This window comes from Curcuma longa, unplaced genomic scaffold (genome assembly GCF_044706935.1).
Source record: "Curcuma longa cultivar G26 ecotype Majalengka, Jawa Barat unplaced genomic scaffold, ITB_CL_G26_1.1 utg2646_np1212_2152390_RagTag, whole genome shotgun sequence".
Lineage (NCBI taxonomy): Eukaryota > Viridiplantae > Streptophyta > Magnoliopsida > Zingiberales > Zingiberaceae > Curcuma > Curcuma longa.
This window is the reverse complement of record NW_027435599.1, coordinates 404,296-422,298: the sequence shown is the minus strand read 5'-3', so window position 1 is coordinate 422,298 and position 18,003 is coordinate 404,296. Positions and strand designations below refer to the sequence as shown.

General features: G+C 39.4%; 2 protein-coding genes across 4 annotated transcripts; one reads left to right on the top strand and one right to left on the bottom strand.

Moving 5' to 3' along the window:
* Positions 1 to 28: 28 nt before the first annotated feature.
* LOC141819928 (putative E3 ubiquitin ligase SUD1) lies at positions 29 to 6,934 on the top strand. The gene is made up of 9 exons (XM_074707190.1): positions 29 to 488; positions 1,734 to 2,429; positions 3,616 to 4,395; positions 4,492 to 4,703; positions 4,788 to 5,159; positions 5,248 to 5,405; positions 5,488 to 5,651; positions 5,726 to 5,872; positions 5,966 to 6,934. Exons 1-9 carry the CDS (start codon positions 162 to 164, stop codon positions 6,467 to 6,469), a joined length of 3,360 nt encoding a protein of 1,119 aa, XP_074563291.1. The 5' UTR covers positions 29 to 161; the 3' UTR covers positions 6,470 to 6,934.
* Positions 6,935 to 7,488: 554 nt separating this feature from the next.
* Positions 7,489 to 17,106, bottom strand: LOC141820061 (uncharacterized). Of its 3 annotated transcripts, XM_074707341.1 has the most exons (9): positions 13,173 to 17,106; positions 12,742 to 12,889; positions 12,445 to 12,595; positions 11,550 to 11,649; positions 9,467 to 9,551; positions 9,088 to 9,358; positions 8,960 to 9,002; positions 8,776 to 8,879; positions 7,489 to 8,332 (listed from the first exon to the last, which is right to left on the bottom strand). In XM_074707341.1, exons 1-9 carry the CDS (start codon positions 17,104 to 17,106, stop codon positions 7,883 to 7,885), a joined length of 5,286 nt encoding a protein of 1,761 aa, XP_074563442.1. In that variant the 3' UTR covers positions 7,489 to 7,882. The 3 variants fall into 3 exon arrangements, with proteins under 3 accessions (XP_074563442.1, XP_074563443.1, XP_074563444.1); XM_074707342.1 differs by lacking the exon at positions 7,489 to 8,332 and having other exon boundaries at positions 8,827 to 8,848; positions 13,173 to 17,031; XM_074707343.1 differs by lacking the exons at positions 7,489 to 8,332; positions 8,776 to 8,879; positions 8,960 to 9,002; positions 9,088 to 9,358; positions 9,467 to 9,551 and adding an exon at positions 9,558 to 9,656 and having other exon boundaries at positions 13,173 to 17,031.
* Positions 17,107 to 18,003: the final 897 nt, after the last annotated feature.

The window sequence follows — 18,003 nt, the reverse complement described above, 5'->3', positions numbered from 1 at the left end:
CCTTTGAAGCCTCTCGTTTCCTGAACCTTCGCATCTCTTTCGTCGCCCCTTTTTCCTTCGCTGGAAGGGAACGCGAAAGGGGAAACGACCAAATCCAATCATTCGCCGGCGGGCCGCGGGCGGAGGCGATCGGTGGCGAGATAGAAGTAGAACGGCGGGCTATGGAGGACACCGCTGATCACCCCCTCCTTTCCCTCTCCGGCGACAGGCAGACCGCCGTGGACCGTCCTTCGTCTTCCGCTGCGGATTCGCCGCCGCAGCCACCTTCTCCTCCTCCTCCTCCTCCTACTACTACGACTACCACGGCTTCGGGAGCCTCCAGGTATGACGACGACGACGACGAGGGCGACGTGTGCCGGATCTGCCGCAACCCGGGGGACGCTGACAACCCCCTTCGGTACCCTTGCGCGTGCAGTGGGAGCATAAAGTTCGTGCACCAGGACTGCCTCCTCCAGTGGCTTAACCACAGCAACGCGCGCCAATGCGAGGTAGGGCGGTTTCCGTGTCCTGATTTTATGAATCTCTGGTGTTAGGGTTTCTTTGATTCGTGCGGGCCGTGTCTGTTTTGTGTCCATATTTTCTGGTCGTTTTTCTCTGACAATTCGCACGGTGTTTTCAGTCAACGAGATTTTTTTTACTGAATTCTTAGAGAGGAAATGACCAGAAGTTATGTTAGGACTTGAAGGGACTCGTCTTCTTGTTTATATTGTGCTTGCCGGTTGGGATGTCATGACTGGGTTTCTGGAATGTCGGTGACGATAAAGCCATACATATGGAATAGTAAATTTAAATCGTAATATAATTTTGGTTTAGTTAAAGGAAATTTAGTGCATATTTAGATGTTCTATTTTGCCTCTGGTTGATGGAAAACTCTGAGAAAAATAGCAAGTTATTAGAGAGAAAAAACCAGAAGATATGCCGGTTTTGAAAAAACTTATCTTATGATTGTATTGAGCTCTGGATGTTGAGACTTCTTGCTAGAATGTCCATGAAGATAAAGTCATACGTATGATCATGAGGAATAATAAAGTTAAGCCATGATATAGTTTTGTTTTAGCTGAAAGAAAATTAGCGGGAATTCTTTTAGCTTTTGGTTGATGGAAAACAGGAGAATGTTAGACAGAAATGACCAGGAGATATGGTGGACTTGAAGAGACTGATTTTGTGACTATATTGAGCTCTGAATGCCATAACTTGCTTGCTGGAATCTTGATGAAGATAAAGCCATACATATAATCTTGAGGAATAATGAAATTAAATTGTGATATAAATTCATTTTAGTTAAAAGGGAAAAAACTCATTATGATCGCACCCAAAAGTTGGTATTTTTCTTCTATGTTTTGTTAGTTCATTTATGCTGTTTTACATTTACCAACTTTTGTCTTAGCTTTGGTGTGAATCTTTACCAGTCATGAAAGATGTCCATGTTTTGTGGTGTTTATCATCTTTCTAAAATCAATTCCTCCTGAACCTAGCTATGCATCCCAGCAATAATGAAAAAAATAGTTTAGTGATTTCCCATGTTTGGAATGCATTGATAGAAGGGTCCAACTTTTTTTTTGTTTGTTTGCACCTCAATTTATTGCTTACGTAGTGGATGGTTCACTTTTTCAAAGCATATATTATCACAGGTGCTTCAAATATTTTGCAAGTGAATCATTCTAATGTGTGGCACTTTTGATGGCTGATGTCTTTCTTTGTCCACTGATCATATTGATTCATCATGTATGCAGGTCTGTAAACATACTTTTTCTTTCTCTCCCGTGTATGCTGACAATGCTCCTGCAAGGCTTCCTCTTCAGGAATTTGTTGTTGGAATGGCAATGAAAGCATGTCATGTTATGCAATTCTTTGTGCGGCTTGCTTTTGTTCTTTCTGTTTGGCTCCTTATGATACCATTTATTACATTTTGGATTTGGCGCCTGACCTTTGTGAGGACTCTTGGTGAAGCTCAAAGGCTATTTTTGAGCCATCTATCTGCACCTGTAATACTCACAGATTGTCTGCATGGGTTTCTACTTTCTGCTAGCATTGTGTTCATTTTTCTCGGGGCAACCTCCTTAAGAGATTATTTTAGACATTTACGTGAACTTGGCGGACATGATGCTGAGAGGGATGATGAAGGTCAGGAAAGGAATGGTGCTCGTGCTGTTAGGAGGCTTCCTGGTCCAGTTAATAGGAATGCTGTTGGTGATAGAAATGCTGAAGATGATGGTGGAGCTCAAGGAATTGCTGGGGCTGGCCAATTAATTAGAAGAAATGCAGAGAATGTTGCTGCTCGATTGGAAATGCAGGCTGCTCGTCTTGAAGCCCAAGTTGAACAGATGTTTGATGGACTAGATGATGCTGATGGCGCTGAAGATGTGCCATTTGATGAGCTTGTAGGAATGCAAGGACCTGTGTTTCATTTGGTTGAAAATGCTATCACGGTAAGTAGTGCTCTCTTGGACTGTTTATACTTTAGACTAAAACCTCTTTGCGTGTTGATTAATTTTTTATTGCTTTTTTGTGGTTTTGATAGTGCTCAAAATATCCTTAAGTCATTTACAATAGTGAAATATACTGTCTCGCTTAATGCAACTCACAAGTAAAAACTAAATATCACATCTTAGTACTACTTTAATTTCATGTACCAAACTTCAGTTTAGTTGAAGTGGATGTTCTTAGACATGAATAAAGTGTGCAATTTTTCCCATAATAAAAGGAAGATACAATTGTCAGTGTGCATTGTTTTCAAATTGTGTAAAGCAAGGAGTGCAAACATCTTTCTTTTTTGTCAATCCTGGATGATGAGAGGAAATTTTGCTAGAGCACCTAACATGCTTGTTTTTGTAGGATAGAGGTTTGAGATACAAAGAACATTTGCTATGTAGTTTGTAATATAACTTGACATGCAGTTATGTGCAATGCTATCTAGTCAAAGTTATTTGGTCATTCAATGCACCATTGTGGTGGAGGTAAATTTTCTAGAACAGATTAGCACACAGAGCGATTGTGTTGAGTTCAGTGAATAGCTGATTAGGTTCTTTTAAGCTAGTAGTTTGTTCTATGGTCATGCTGTTGGCAGCTCAAGTGACAGCTAACACGCTCCAGGTGATAATAACCTTTAGGTACTAGTTCAGGCTTCAAGATCTGTTCTGACACACAAGCTTATGCCTGACACATGCAACATGACAATGGGCCTGACGCATGCATCATGGCAATGGGCCTGACACATGCAACTCCCAGAACATTACCAAAGGACTACTAAGACCTGAGTCTTAATTAGGCCAATGATGTTGTAGCCATTTGCTCGACAGTCCCTTCATCTCTGTTGAAGATTTTGCATATTCAGTTTTATTGTGTATTTTTTCTTAATCATAAGATGATGAGAGTGTACTTTTCAAAAGTTTAATTTGTTGCAGTGGAAACCAAATGATTCATTTAGATATGTTTCCTTGCTGGCAAGTCTTTTTCCCCTTGCTTCTTTGGTTGCCCATTTACACTAAATATTCTTTCTGGAATTTCTGCATGGATTGCAAAAATATTTCTTTTTGATAATAAAGTTTTCTTGTATGGCTTCTTGTTCTAATACTCTTCCAAATTCTTTTTTTTCTTCTTTTTGACACTTGGTAGGTGCTGGCAAGCAATGCTATCTTCCTGGGTGTTGTTATTTTTGTTCCTTTCTCATTAGGGAGGATCTTTCTCTATTACATCACATGGTTCTTTTCATCAGTTTCTAGCCCATTGGTGACAAAAAGGTTGCCCATTTCAGAATCAGCTCTCTCAGTAGCCAATAATACATTGAAGAACGGACTGATAGCTATGAAGAACTTGTCGACTGAGAACCATACTGATGGCATCTTGGGCCGGATAGTTGCAGTGGTTAATGGATCCCAAATAATGAATGTCACTGGAACAAATGAGGTCTCTAACACTGTTGGCAGGTCCATTGCCACTGATCTGCTCAAGGGAACAATTGCTGGATCCTCCCATCTTTCTGATGTGACTACGCTTGCAGTCGGCTATATTTTCTTATTCTGCTTTGTTTTCTTTTATCTTGGGCTTGTTGCTTTGATACGATATAGTAGAGGCGACCGCATTATATTTGGGAGGCTATATGGTCTACTTGCAGCAGCAGAAGCAATTCCTTCTCTCCTTAGGCAATTTCTTGCAGCAATGAGACATCTAATGACGATGGTTAAGGTTGCATTTTTGTTGATTATCGAACTGGGAGTCTTTCCATTGCTGTGTGGGTGGTGGCTTGATGTGTGCACCTTGAAGATGCTGGGGACAACAATTACTCAAAGAATTGAATTCTTTTCAGCCTCACCTTTAGCTAGCTCCTCAATCCACTGGCTTGTTGGCATAGTCTACATGCTCCAAATCAGCATTTTTGTCAGTCTTCTCAGAGGGGTAAAGTTGCTGATTTTTGTTTTTCATGCTTAAATATTATACATACATTCATACTTGTTAAACCTGGAGTAACAATTAATGTTTCTGTTTCTGTAGGTACTGAGGAATGGGGTTCTATATTTCCTGCGAGATCCAGCAGATCCAAACTATAATCCATTCCGTGACCTCATCGATGACCCAGTGCATAAACATGCGCGCCGTGTTTTACTCTCTGTTGCTGTTTATGGCAGTCTGATAGTGATGCTCGTCTTCTTACCTGTGAAGCTCTCTATGCGCCTTCTACCTTCCATATTCCCTCTGGACATAACGTTGGTTGACTTCTAGGTTAATTCATTTGACAGTTGAATCCTTGGTTTATCTGCTTAACTAACCTAACATCTCTCATTATGCAGTATTTCTGATCCATTCACGGAAATTCCTACGGATGTTCTACTGTTCCAGATTTGCATACCATTTGCTATTGAGCATTTTAAGTTACGGACAACAATAAAATCTCTTTTGCGCCATTGGTTTACTGCAGTTGGTTGGGCACTTGGTCTGTCTGATTACTTGTTACCACGGGTGGAGGTTAATGGAACTCAAGATGCCGGCAACATTGAACCAGTTAGACGAGAGAGATTACATGATGCTCGTCTAGGTGGACCTCGTCAGAATGATCTACCTTTGGTGCCAAGAATTGCTGATGATGATCAAGGTAGGGGTGATATCATTGGAAATACAGATGTGGCTGAAGAATCTGATGCAGACGATCAGGCAGATTCTGAGTAAGACCCCTAACATTTCAATACTTTGCACCTACATGATTTCTATATCAATACACAATCCAGTATGCTACCTGTTTAACTTTCACAGGTATGGTTTTGTACTCCGCATTGTCTTCTTGCTGGTATTGGCATGGATGACTCTTTTGATTTTCAACTGCGCAATGATCATCCTTCCTGTCTCGCTCGGTCGTGCAGTATTTAATGCCATTCCTAGGCTGCCAATTACTCATGGCTTCAAATGCAATGGTAATGTTTACAATCCTTTTCCCATTGTAACTTAGTAGTATTTCTTCCAAACTATGGAGACTGACACAGATGCTCCTGTCAGATCTCTTTGCTTTCAGTATTGGCTGTTACATCATCTGCACTGTAGCTGTTGGAGTAAGGTATTCTGTTGATTACATCAAAACCCGTAGAGTACGTGTTTTGCTTTTGCAGATATGGAAGTGGTGCGCAATTATAGTGAAGAGCTCTGCCCTTTTGTCGATATGGGTGAGTAACACTATCCTAATGGTGTGTGAACTCATTTTTCCATATTTCTGTTGCTGACTGTTTCTTGCCCACAGATATTTATCATTCCAGTACTAATTGGCCTCTTGTTCGAGCTTCTGGTGATCGTGCCGCTGAGGGTTCCCGTGGATGAAAGCCCAGTATTTCTCCTCTACCAAGACTGGGCTTTAGGGCTTATCTTCCTGAAGATCTGGACTCGCTTGGTATAGCCACATTTTTTTTCGTGTTTGTATGTTGTTTTGTAGCGATAACTGATGTTCATTCCTTTAAATTGACTGATATCAATTTCGCAACAGGTGATCTTGGATCAGATGGCACCATTAGTTGACGAAAACTGGCGTCGCAAATTCGAAAGAGTAAGAGAGGATGGCTTCTCACGGCTGAGGGGTCTGTGGGTGCTACAAGAGATTATGATTCCAATCATCTCAAAGCTTTTGACTGCACTTTGCATTCCCTATGTCTTTGCGAAAGGCATCTTCCCTGTCTTTGGTTATCCGCTGATAGTGAATTCTGCCGTGTACCGTTTCGCTTGGCTGGGATGCCTCCTGTTCAGTTTGTTCTGCTTTTGTGCGAAGAGGTTCCACATATGGTTCACCAACCTTCACAATGCCATCAGGGACGACAGGTATCTTATCGGGCGAAGGTTGCATAACTTTGGTGAAGCAATTACAAGCGATCAAGAGTCGAGGCCCAATGGTCAGGAGGCAAACTCCACAAATGCTGGTTTAATACTTCATGAACAAGAGGCTGACATGGGGTTGAGGCTTAGACGAGCTAATCAGCGCCAGCATGTGAGGTAGGGTTTGAGCTGGAAGATGCGTCAGGCCATTCACCTCCGCTGATAATTTGTGTTTAAGTTGCTAGTTCGTTATACACCACATCCCATGAACGCTGAAGGTTGTAATATGATGTAGTTGCTTGCCGATGTTCTAAGCGATACGACATCTCAATCCGGCGCCACTGCCTCCCTGATATTGATGATTCTCGATCGGTCCCTGGTTTTCATTGTCGAATACCAATTTGTGTGAGCGTCTGGTGCTGTTGTAAGTAGGTCTTCGTAAGATTTTTTGGTTGAAGTCGTGCAGTTTTCAACACAATATGTAGCTCTCATTAAAGGAATTTCAATTGTTGTATGTTTACCAGGAGACGGATTCTGTAGATCAATGCATAGCTCCTTAGGGATGTGATCTGTCTTAACCCTTTTCCCCCTTCATGTGCATCGATTTGATGCAGGAATGGAATAATATTGTGTATATATTTTGGTTTATGCTTTGTAGAATGGAATAAGATCTGCAATATTGTTTTAGTATTTGATTTATAGAAATAACAAAAAGAATAATTTTAACAATGAGAATTATATTATCTGAAATACTTGTTTGATTCATCTTATTTATTGGAATAGGTTGTATAAGTCGATGTGACCAAATCTACCTTGCTCGGCTAGATGGTTCACGCAGCTCGATCATTTGGCCTTCCAATAAGTAGATGGTCTTTTTTTGAGTAAATTTGAAACACAACTCCATTCAAAAGTCGACATCGAAAATATTCATCCTTAATAAAATTTAAATATTTAATTCGTTTAATTATTTAGGGATTTAAATCTTAATTCTTTTAATTATTCTTTTAAATGTTTTATCATTACACCACACCCATAAGGGCACCTTGAATCTTTTTTCATAGGACAAGCAAACACACCATCATCGAGAATCATTATTGAAAGTTTGATCCACAAGAATCAAATTGAGATGATGGAGATGAGCAGTAGGAGGCAAAACCACCAGTAAAATATAAACCAAATGTTTCCACAGAGTATGAATTTTTCATTTGTATGAATAACATCCTTTACATCATTATTTTTTCCCTCAAAACGGTATATATCGATACACACTTTGGTTAGGTTGCCTATGGAAAAACTAGGGGCATTTGTGTTTGCGAGTAGTTTGATGTGCTATTATCAAATTTTTGATGCAGTAGGTTTCGAAACCATCTCGCGGCTTGCCGAGATGCTGAGAGCTGATGGATGATATTTCAGATCAATATTGCTTACCTGGACCTCCGGCCAACTTCACCCACAGCCATAGCCAAATGCTGCAGAGAAGGAAGCAGGAATCCATCCAACCTGAAAAGGAGTCAGTATAAAAAGGGAAGAACATGATATGGAAGAATGGATTTGGTTAGCTGGGAAAAGAAATGAATCGCTAGTGATCATCACTTCAAGAGCCATTTGTGAAGGATGGCAGTGGTGGATAATCCTTTCTCATGATTCGAATCGGCTTGATTGAAGTATCAGGGTCATCATTCTGCAAAGCATCGTCGCCTGATCCGAAGTGGGATGGATGTGCAGCATCCTCAGAGTCCATGAAATATGCTTCGCAGTCATTTTCATTGGGGGCGAGGGCAATGAACTCGGCAAACCGACCATTGTAGAATAGGTCATTGGCCTTCTTCTCGACTCTTGCATCTGAAGAAACTACAAACGACTCACTGACCTCACTTGCACCAGAACCAAAGTAACGCCCCCAGGTGTTTCCTTGTACCATGATGTCGTTCCTCTCCTTCCGCTTGTTCTTGATTTTGGGGTGATGGAGCTTGCACTTGGATCCTTGTAGGCACTTGCCTGATGCTCGATACATAGGGCACACGTAACTGTGTTTCTTACAGCACTGGTAGTTGATAGACACAGAATTAGAGACTCATTAATTGTAGGGGACTAGAGGAAAGATTTACCCCTCGTAAATAAATTTTTAAAAAAACAAACACTGAAGAGGCTTTTAAGATTCCATCCAAAGATCAAATCTGAAAATTCATCAACTAGGTCAGAATTCAGTATGTGTTTCCTTTGATAGCATGATAATTGATTATATTCAATGCTCTACTCCAGATTATTAAAAATATAGTATTGTTTCGAGGCTCAATGTAATGAACATGTAGTTATTTTTAACGTAACAAAAACATGAGCCAGAGCCAATTCAAAAAACAAATGATGGCGAAAAGAAACCGCACACAACATGACGTATAAATCTAGAAATAAAAATTTATGTAAAAGAATGACAGAAATGGAGATATTAAAATGAAAGAGTCCATTTATATAAAAGATAGTTTATACCTCATCACCATCGGCGCAGTACCCCTTGAGAAAGCCTTCACAGACTGAAGCATTGGGGTTGACATTTACGTGCCTGTAAGGGCAACTTGTATTGGTGCATAAACCTGCACAGCTAAATAAGTTATCAAACAGTTTTTTTGCAAGAAAAAATCAAACAAGATGACAAAATTCAAACAGGGGCTACCTTGTAGAAAATAAGAGCAATCGGGCATTCTTTCCGGAATGATCTGTTCAGGATTGTTTGTGTCAATTAGGAATAAGAGAGATTGCGAACAAGTAAATAACAGAAGTGTATATAAAGGCATCTTTCACCTTGTGAGTAAGCTTGCAATCTGAATTTGAACATGAATCGTTAAGAAATTTGGTGCAAATGGCTACTTTAGATGGGTCATGAATGTATGGACACTTCCCTCCCTTTTTATTGCACTTGCCGAATCGAGTAAAAAACTGACAGTATTGCTTCTTCTTTGCCAAGCGCAATCTAGCCATGTGCAAACTCCATCTAACCTTTTCACTGGCTAAAATGCGAGTAAGTATCTTGGGATCTCTCACCAGTTGGTTGCCATTACCTATCCGAACGTATCTGTTGGAAAAGATGAAACCAAAAATCATGAAAGGTAAAAATGCAAGAAATCCAGGTGAATTTTCAGATGTATGGAACTTCAAAGGAAAAAGCATGTGATAATCATACTCATTGCTGCCTCCCAATAATTTTGGCGAAGCCGAAGATATACCGTCATTTCCAATTCCCACATTACCAGCACGTGACTGCTCATCTGCACATCGATACAGAACTATGTATTGCGACAAACAGCATTGTGAACCAGGACTAAATCCGTATTACAGAAAATTGTGTGGTAAGCTTAACCGACAACCTAGAGCTGAAAAATGGAAAGTGATAGAAGAACAAAGGAAGAGACACTCATGTACTATCTACTGTATTTTGTTTACTTAGAAATTCAACCGTAGTAATACTTAAATTGTGAATTTGTGAGAATAATCAAGCCATAATAAAGGATACTAATAGTGATGTAACATTGCATGGAATTTTAAAACAGATAAAACCATACAACCAATCCCAGATAATTGAGATTACACATCTTTGCTGATGTTGATGGGTATATTGATCCTATTTTCCTTTACACGAATCTTCAAAGTGCTTTGTGGCCCAAATAACCATTTTCCTTTGCGATCAAATAAGCATATACTACTAATACTACACAATGGTGGTAATATTCCCTTCGGCTTTTGTTCCATATGGAATCGCGCCTGTATCCATTGGGCAGTAAGAAAGTGATCCAGAAGATTGTTTTCAATTAAATACTAGATAGCAAATAAATGAATTCATAATCACAACCAGGACAGGGCAAGGATGTAGTTGATCAACATTGAACCGTAAAACTTTGCTAGGTCATCCTATTGTTTATCTAACACCCACCAGAAAGAATATTACAGGAGCTATTTCTGTGATGTAAATTAATAGGACGGACTGCAATGATATGGAGCAGAGAAGCGAGTTTGACAATAATTTGAGTCACTTCAAGAGAAAAGGTTGGCTCTTCAGTCTGGCCTGTCAATAAAATAAGATTGGATAAGGTTATACTAGCATCCTAAATTTATTATATAGCCCTAGGTTTCACCTGGGAGGGGAATTTAGAATGTTAAGATTCATTATGCATGTTATTTGGACTCCGACAGGAGTATCTATCAAGGGTGTGGGCCTAAGTGCTGGCACAAGTGTGCAACTAGGAGTACTGGGGTCTAACATTATGAGTATCTGAGGAGCAAATAGTCTGATTTCTTTGCTTCTCTCATAGTGTAACCCGCGTCTCAATGGCCACCCATTTCCTTGGTCCATAAAGACAATTTAGGACTCTCTTGCGAACTTTGAGGAAATTCTCATTGCAGAGATCAATTTAACTGTCAACAACTTTGTCCTTTCAGTTGCATATGCAGACTGCCATCAGCTTTGTCAGCCTCCTTTCTATCCTCAAAACCTTTTCAGTTTTGGAGGATGCTCAAAGGAAATATCATGGTTTCATTCTCTCTTTCATTTCCACCAGTACAATCAGTGTAAATTAATGTAAATATACATCAAAACTAGAAGTCATTGTCAACATGCCGAAGAGTGATTTATTTCTTGAAAGGATAGTTATGCTTGGATTTAAATAATCAAAAAGTCATGTAAATTTGATACACAACTGCAAATAAGAAACTTGTGCTTTTCTCCATAAAAAAAAATCCACCACAATACTTAAATAGGAAGCACTAAACAAGTTCCTACCGTTAAGTACTTAAGGATCAAGGTATGTTGAGGACCAATACTAGAACAGTCAACAGAACAAAGTGCGCCACCAATCAATAACCCTTCAATCCTTTCAATAATACCTAGGCTCAGCATAAAAAGCGACCAAATAGATTAATAAGGCTGTAGATAAACCAGTTACAGTTGTAGTTAAACGATATTCCTTTGTTCAGGGGTGTGTTTATCCCTCAGGCTCATTTATCAAACATGGTTGAGCGTTAAAATTTTTTGCATCATATAATCTTTGATCAGTGATATAGTAGAGTAAAAAACATGTGGAACTTGCACACAAAGTATCTAACTAGTAACTACACTAAGATAGATAAAGCCGTTGGCTAAGATCATAAAAATATTCATAACACCATTTTATGATGATGGGAAATTGCTAAATTTTTGTAAACTATATGCAAGAAAAATACCAAAATCTAAAAAATCTAATAATTTTGAACAATATAAACAATTGACTTACTGAGCAAAGAATTCATATTATGTTTCAGGCCAGAAACAGAGGGAAGATTGTTTTGTTCCCTATTCTTCCTCTCAACTTCAGCAACTGCCAATTCAGCCTCCTGTAATAAAGACAGATCAAATGAAAACTAAGGCTGCAATCATCGGCAGTTTCAGAGAGGTCAAAGAATTTGACTCGACAGAAACAGAAAGTGAGTTATGAGATTGTAACTAACAATAAGCATAAAGCCATCAATTCCCAGCACTTAGTTTTGAGATTTTAGCCAATCTACTGCAAAGGAAGGTCGCCAATATCTTGAAGTTAGATTATACACACACCATTTATAAAATTAAGGTCCTCAAAAGTTTCATTAGCCACAAAAGTATCAACCTCCCCTAATCATCCATTAGAATCTACAAGCACTAGCAGCTTATCTATTGTAAGCCATCATATTTGCAAACATCATAACATTCCTCCAAAATTCAGCAGTTCCATTATAGTTCAGCAAATGTCGTATACAGACAAATAAATAATGAAACTAAGAGAGAGAAAAAAGCACCTAAGCAAACATTATTTTCTGTGATGAAAGAAGATGAAATAGATATGGCCCATGCAATTGAATTTCTAATCCTAAATTCTTGTAGAATCACCGTAAGGTGCTAAAACAACTCAAAACTTACAATTCAGAGAATGAAAATTGCATGTACATCTCAGTCAATCTCTACTTGCATATACCACTTCTTTAAGGGAAAGGTTTGATTGAAGGATAGTAAAGTTAGATTATAATTTAAATCGTGTGGGTTTAATATTCACACGAAACTACATTATCAGTTTTAGAAAATTCACACAAAAAAATTGTTAACCCCCATACATTCAGAAAAATGAAATCCACAAGGAGGTTCTGTTCTCCACCCACCTTATGAACTACTTTTGAACGTCTTTGCATGGACCTTGACCATTTCAAACTAGATTTACCAAGACGTGACACCCCACACTTCTTCAGAGAAAACCCATCAGTCGATAAAGAGTAGAGTATACTTTTTTTCCTTGCAAGTTGCAATTTGCAGCTGTATGAACCATGGAAAATAATTCTCCATCAGTTGGTTTCAACACAATATGGTGAAGAAACAAATGGGCCAAATAACTAATGATTCTAAGTACATGAAAATGAAATAGTTGAATCAAGGATCTCATTCTTCACATAATAGTTTACCTTCGTAACAACGTAGCTCTCTTCCATGGAAATAAGTAAGGAAGAACATCCATATGAGATAATGATGAGACACCTTTTTTAGATGGCTGTTTCCCACTCAATGTCCAAACATGAGAAAAACTGGAGTACTTGTGTTGTTTGTGTCGAGCTGCATAAACACGCATTGAAAAGGATAATCTTTATCTCTCATGCTGAGTATGTATCTGTAGGATACTCATCTAATATTTAAGAGTTGTTCAAAACCACATTCTAAAAACTAATTGATTGGAAACAGAAAGGATCGTAATTGATAAGGCACAATAACTCATCTATATTTGCAGGTCTAAATAATCGTCAAGAGAAGTAAAAATAACAAACAAAATGAAAATAAGATAATTGAATTATATGGTAGCAACATAGAGAGAGTAAGTGAAATAATTTGCTGTACAGACCTTTGTTTGATTTTTTCTTGAGTACGCTAGAAGCAACACCATTAGCAGTAGATATAGAAACCTTCTGGTCACCCATGCTTCCATTTCCAGGAAGCATGTCGCTACTTTGCCCTTCTGAAGAATAGACATTCCTTACAAGTTGATTCTTATTTTTCTTATAGTAAAAGTCAGATAAAGCTGAGGAAGCTAATGATGGAATCTTATCCAAATAAGGATTAACTGAATCCTTGATTTTGTGGGGTGAAGCAGCAACCAACTGATTGGACCTGTGTTTCACATATATCATTCTCTTACCCAAAGGTTCACATATTTTATCCCTTGTGACATTTTGATTATCAACAGAAGGCAGAATAAGTGGTGTATCCTGAACATCAGTCCTAGCTTCAGGAACAGAATTCTCTGACAAGGGATGAGGAACTTCAGAAGACAGATCTATGGTGGAATTTGATAACTTGGCAACAAGAGGCAAAGGAGGTGTCTTCAGTCCCTCAAAATAAGGATTAGAACAGTTCAGAATATTGTTTCCAGAACTGCTTTTCTCTATGATATCTTTGTTGAATTTACATGTATATCCCAGCGACTGTGATGGCTGAGTATGCTCCGTAGACAGTTTACTCTCAAAAGGACTAGGACAAGTATGAATATTGTTTGTACTATCATTACTTCCAAAAACAATGCTTTTCTCTTTGATATCTTTACTCAATTTTCTTGAGCTTCCTTGAGAATGTGATGGCTGAAGAGTTCCTGTAGATGGTTTCCTAATAAGACTGTTACCTTTACGAACATAAGAATTTTGAATCTTTCCAAGCTTCCTTGGGGATAGCTTTGACAATGAACCACCTTTATGAGATTGCAAAATCCCCTGAAAAGTTGAAGAGGGAGCTTCCTTTCGATGCCAAGTCTTGTGTCTCAAACTCTGGTGTGAACGAGCTGTTTCCTTGGATGAATTAACTGAGTTAGCTCGAATTGGAGTGTCTTTTGGAAGTAGATCAGTTGGCATTGTATTCTTGCTCAATTGCTCTTGTCCATTCATATCTTTTGATTCTGAGGTTTTTTGCTTCACAGTATCATCTGATAATAAGCTAATTTCTTTATCATACATAGGCTTACAACTCATGTTCTGAGCTGATGTAACACCTTCGGCTTTTGCTGCCAAAGATCCTCTGAAAGCCAACGAATACTTGTCTTCTATGAATACTCTCTGGTCTTGGTTACTACCATCTTTAATCAAACCATCTTCACTGCAACCATATCTATCAGGCAATCCTGAATGAGGCTGTTCAGAAGCTATACAAGGTGAAACATCTTGAACTTCAGACATGAAAAAGGATGAAGCTACTAAATCTTCCTCCCTAGGTTTTGATCTATCAGATTGACGTGATTCAACATTGGCATGTGAGGCAAGGCTGTTGCCTTTCTCATCTATGGTAATATCTGGAGGGTATCCACCTGAAACTGCATCCATTAACTGTGGAGCCAAGTCGACTGAAAGATTCTGTGTTTCCATGCACAAATAACCCTTACCAGTCGTACAGTTACCTCCACCAATTTCCTTTAGCTCTTTTGCATGAGCATTGATCTCTACATGCTGCTTACCAACAGGATGTTGTTTCATTTTTAAGTTGTCATCTATAATGCTATAACTGGTTGAAGAGGAGGCAATATGACCAACTGACATGACTAACTGCTCACTATTTCTTAGTGGTGATGAAGAATACTCACTGGAAAATGCAGCAAAACCTCTGTCAAGATCTCCAGATTTCTGACCATCATGTGACCCATCAAAATTTTGGTTATTGTGATTCTCATCCATGGTGTTTTGAGCCTGGAGAACTGTTGGCGACTGCCCAGTTTCCTCATCTACTTTATCCTCAACATTGACATGATTGGGACTTAAACTGCCATTGTTTACAACTCCAATCTCCACTATTGCATTGGTGCAGTTTTGGTTGACAGTTTGTCCAAGTTCAACAAATTGCTTTCCCTTTTCCTCCTCAGCATACCTAGAAGGATCAGTTGAAATACTTTTATTTTCTGCAGCCTCTGTGTCTATGAATTCTGAAGAACAAGGATCTAAATTAGCAGAAATAGCAAGTTTGATTTCCTGTTTTTCTATAATACAGTTCCTTCCTTTGACCTTTCCACCACCAACAGAATGGAAATTTTCTTTTTCTTCCCCTATGTTCTCATCTATTGACATGGTGCTAGCAGCCCTCCTTGATGAATTCTGAAGGCTAGCATTATTTACATCTTTCATGGAGGAAATTCCCTGTTTATCTGACACTTCTTGATCATCTATCTTTTTCTGATTGTTCAGCATGAGCATCTTAGAGATTCCATCATTCTCTTCGGGAACCACTGATACAGAAACAACAGGAGTAGCAAATTCCTCCCCCTTCCTCACTAACTTCTTTTTCACTACCTTTTTGGGTGTCAACCTCTCATGACCTTTTCCATCAGAACTCGGTAAGGCTGATCTTGGAGAAGACATGTCACCAACAAGACTACTTGTTTTGAGTGAGAGATAAGGTGTGCTTGATTCTGCTTGATGCTTAATAAAAGTAGTGGGTTGAGAAACTGATTCAGGAGGTGGAGTGCCAACCAATGTTTTATCCTGTAGCCTGCTCCAAACAGATACCCCAGATTGTATCCTAGAAAGAGCACTGGGCCTCTTTGCAGGTTGTTTCCCTGGTGAAGATATCATAATTTGGTCATTCTCCTTATTAAAGAGCTTAGCACTGGGCCTCTTTGCAGATTGTTTCCCTGATGATCGCATTAGAATTTGATCGCTCTCCCTGTTGGAGAGCTTTCTCTTACCTCCATTGTCACCAAAGTAATTCTCCTTATAGGAATAAACTGTGCCCGTGGTGGGCTCTTTATATGCATCTGAACTGGTTCTAAAATCCTTGTTTATATCCGAATAAGAATTGCCTGGAGATCGCATTGTAGGAAATGGTGTTCTAAGATGCCGCTCCAGAACAGGACCAAGTTCTCTCACATTCTCTCTATCTCTACCTATATCCCTATTCCTATCTGAAAACAAAGGCAACTGTGGTGATCTTTCTCCTCTCCTATCTTCTCTATGTTTATCAGAATAAGATTTCATCGGTGGCAACAAATACTGCCATTCAGCAACAGAAGCAGCTTCCCTCTTTCCATCCATGGCAACAAAGTGGTGTGGAGCCCTAGGGGACGAAGAATGAGCTGGAATTACAGAAGGACCAGGAAGCAAGGCATGGTGTGCATGGTCGATCTCTTTGTCCCAAACCCTAAGATGGCTCTTGCTTGGGCCTCCCAGCTCAGCGTCTTCCATCCATCGCAGTCTCTTTCTTCTCGCCAAATCTCCATCAAAACCCTCTCTATAAACATTATCACGGGAATAAGCCAGAACGCGCCGCTTTTCCTCACCCTCCCACCTCAATCGAAGCAACTCTTGGCTCTCCTCGACGACCCTAAACCTATCGGCGTCAAAAGCACGACTTTCCAGAGAATCATGGACGAAACGCTCGCCGTGTCCCACGAGATGCGGCCGGGGCGAAGGGTAGCGGTCATCGAGAAGGGGCGAGCGGTCGGGGACTCTAAGGGGTGGCTGCGGGAACGGATCTTGCGCGTAAGGGAGGCGAAGGCGGCCTCCGTCATCTACACGAAGGAGGCGGGGTTCGCGCTCGCGGCGAAGGGATCGGACGAGGTGGTCAGAAAACGGCGGCGGGTGTGGTAGAGGGGGCGAGGGGAACGAAGCATGGTGGTGGCGATGGGATTGGCGGGAGTAGTAATCGGAATTCACCAAGTGGTGAGGCGGCGGAGGGTGCGGATCGTACCTGGATCCGGCGGCCAGGCGAGGTGAATCCAGAGGACCCATCGGCGATGCTCGATCGAAGCGCTGCTGCGGAGGAAGACGAGGAGGCGAAGCGAGGCGAGGAATTGGGAAAGGCATTCGACGATTGGATGACGACAGCGGCGACTCGTGGGAGTGTTCTAGACCAAGGGCGGCGGCGGCGTCGTGACGTCGTCGTCGTAATTTAACTAAATTTTAAATAAATGGAACTTTTTCATTCTCGCCCTGCCTTTTATTGTTTTCCAAAATTGCTGCCGAAAACTCGAAAACACAAATTTTTCTATGTTTGATTAATAGTCAAAAAAAAAAATATATATATATATATATATATAAAAAAGAAAATATAAGAAGTCGATGACAAGGAGGCTAAGTGCTGCCAACTCATAATAGAATTGGTCCATTTATCAAAAACTCATCATATATATGATGAAAACGAAGAAGATTAACCTATAAATTAACAATATTAAAAAATCTAAATCGGATTACAATTTACAAATTAGACGAATTAACTTACAAATCTATCAAAAAAATAAAAATATATAAAAAATATTAAAATTTTAAATTTTAAATTTATGATTTAAATAAATCAAATTAAAATTTTTAAATATGAATTACAATTTAGACAGATAAATCAGTAATCCATCAAATTTTTTATTTTAAATTTAAAAAATAAATAAATTTTTTCAATTCACATATCAATTTAAAACTGAACCGATCCATATGGATCACAAACCTAAACAAATTAATCCACCAAACACACCTTAAAATAAATTAATAAAATTTCAACTTAATCTATTTAAATTATTTAACAAAATGAATCACCTCGACCAACTCAATCTAAATTGACAGCTCTAAATGACAAAAACGATTAAGCTTGCGGTGATCAAGGTTCTATTATTCATCGTCGTCGTCGTCCAAAACAAGAAGGTTGAATTGTGACACAGAAGAACTCTAAACAAGAAAAGCGACCAAGACGCCGCAAGATGAAGATCAATA

Bases quoted from the DNA above. Each gene is read 5' to 3' on its own strand.
- LOC141819928 (XM_074707190.1), top strand. From the start codon at position 162: ATGGAGGACACCGCTGATCACCCCCTCCTTTCCCTCTCCGGCGACAGG. The intron at 2,430-3,615 runs GTAAGTAGTGCT...GACACTTGGTAG, and splicing joins TGGTTGAAAATGCTATCACG to GTGCTGGCAAGCAATGCTAT. The intron at 5,406-5,487 runs GTAATGTTTACA...TGCTCCTGTCAG, and splicing joins TCATGGCTTCAAATGCAATG to ATCTCTTTGCTTTCAGTATT.
- LOC141820061 (XM_074707341.1), bottom strand. From the start codon at position 17,106: ATGCCTTTCCCAATTCCTCGCCTCGCTTCGCCTCCTCGTCTTCCTCCG. The intron at 12,596-12,741 runs GTAAACTATTAT...TGGTTCATACAG, and splicing joins AGAGCTACGTTGTTACGAAG to CTGCAAATTGCAACTTGCAA. The intron at 9,359-9,466 runs GTATGATTATCA...CTTTTCCAACAG, and splicing joins TTATTGGGAGGCAGCAATGA to ATACGTTCGGATAGGTAATG.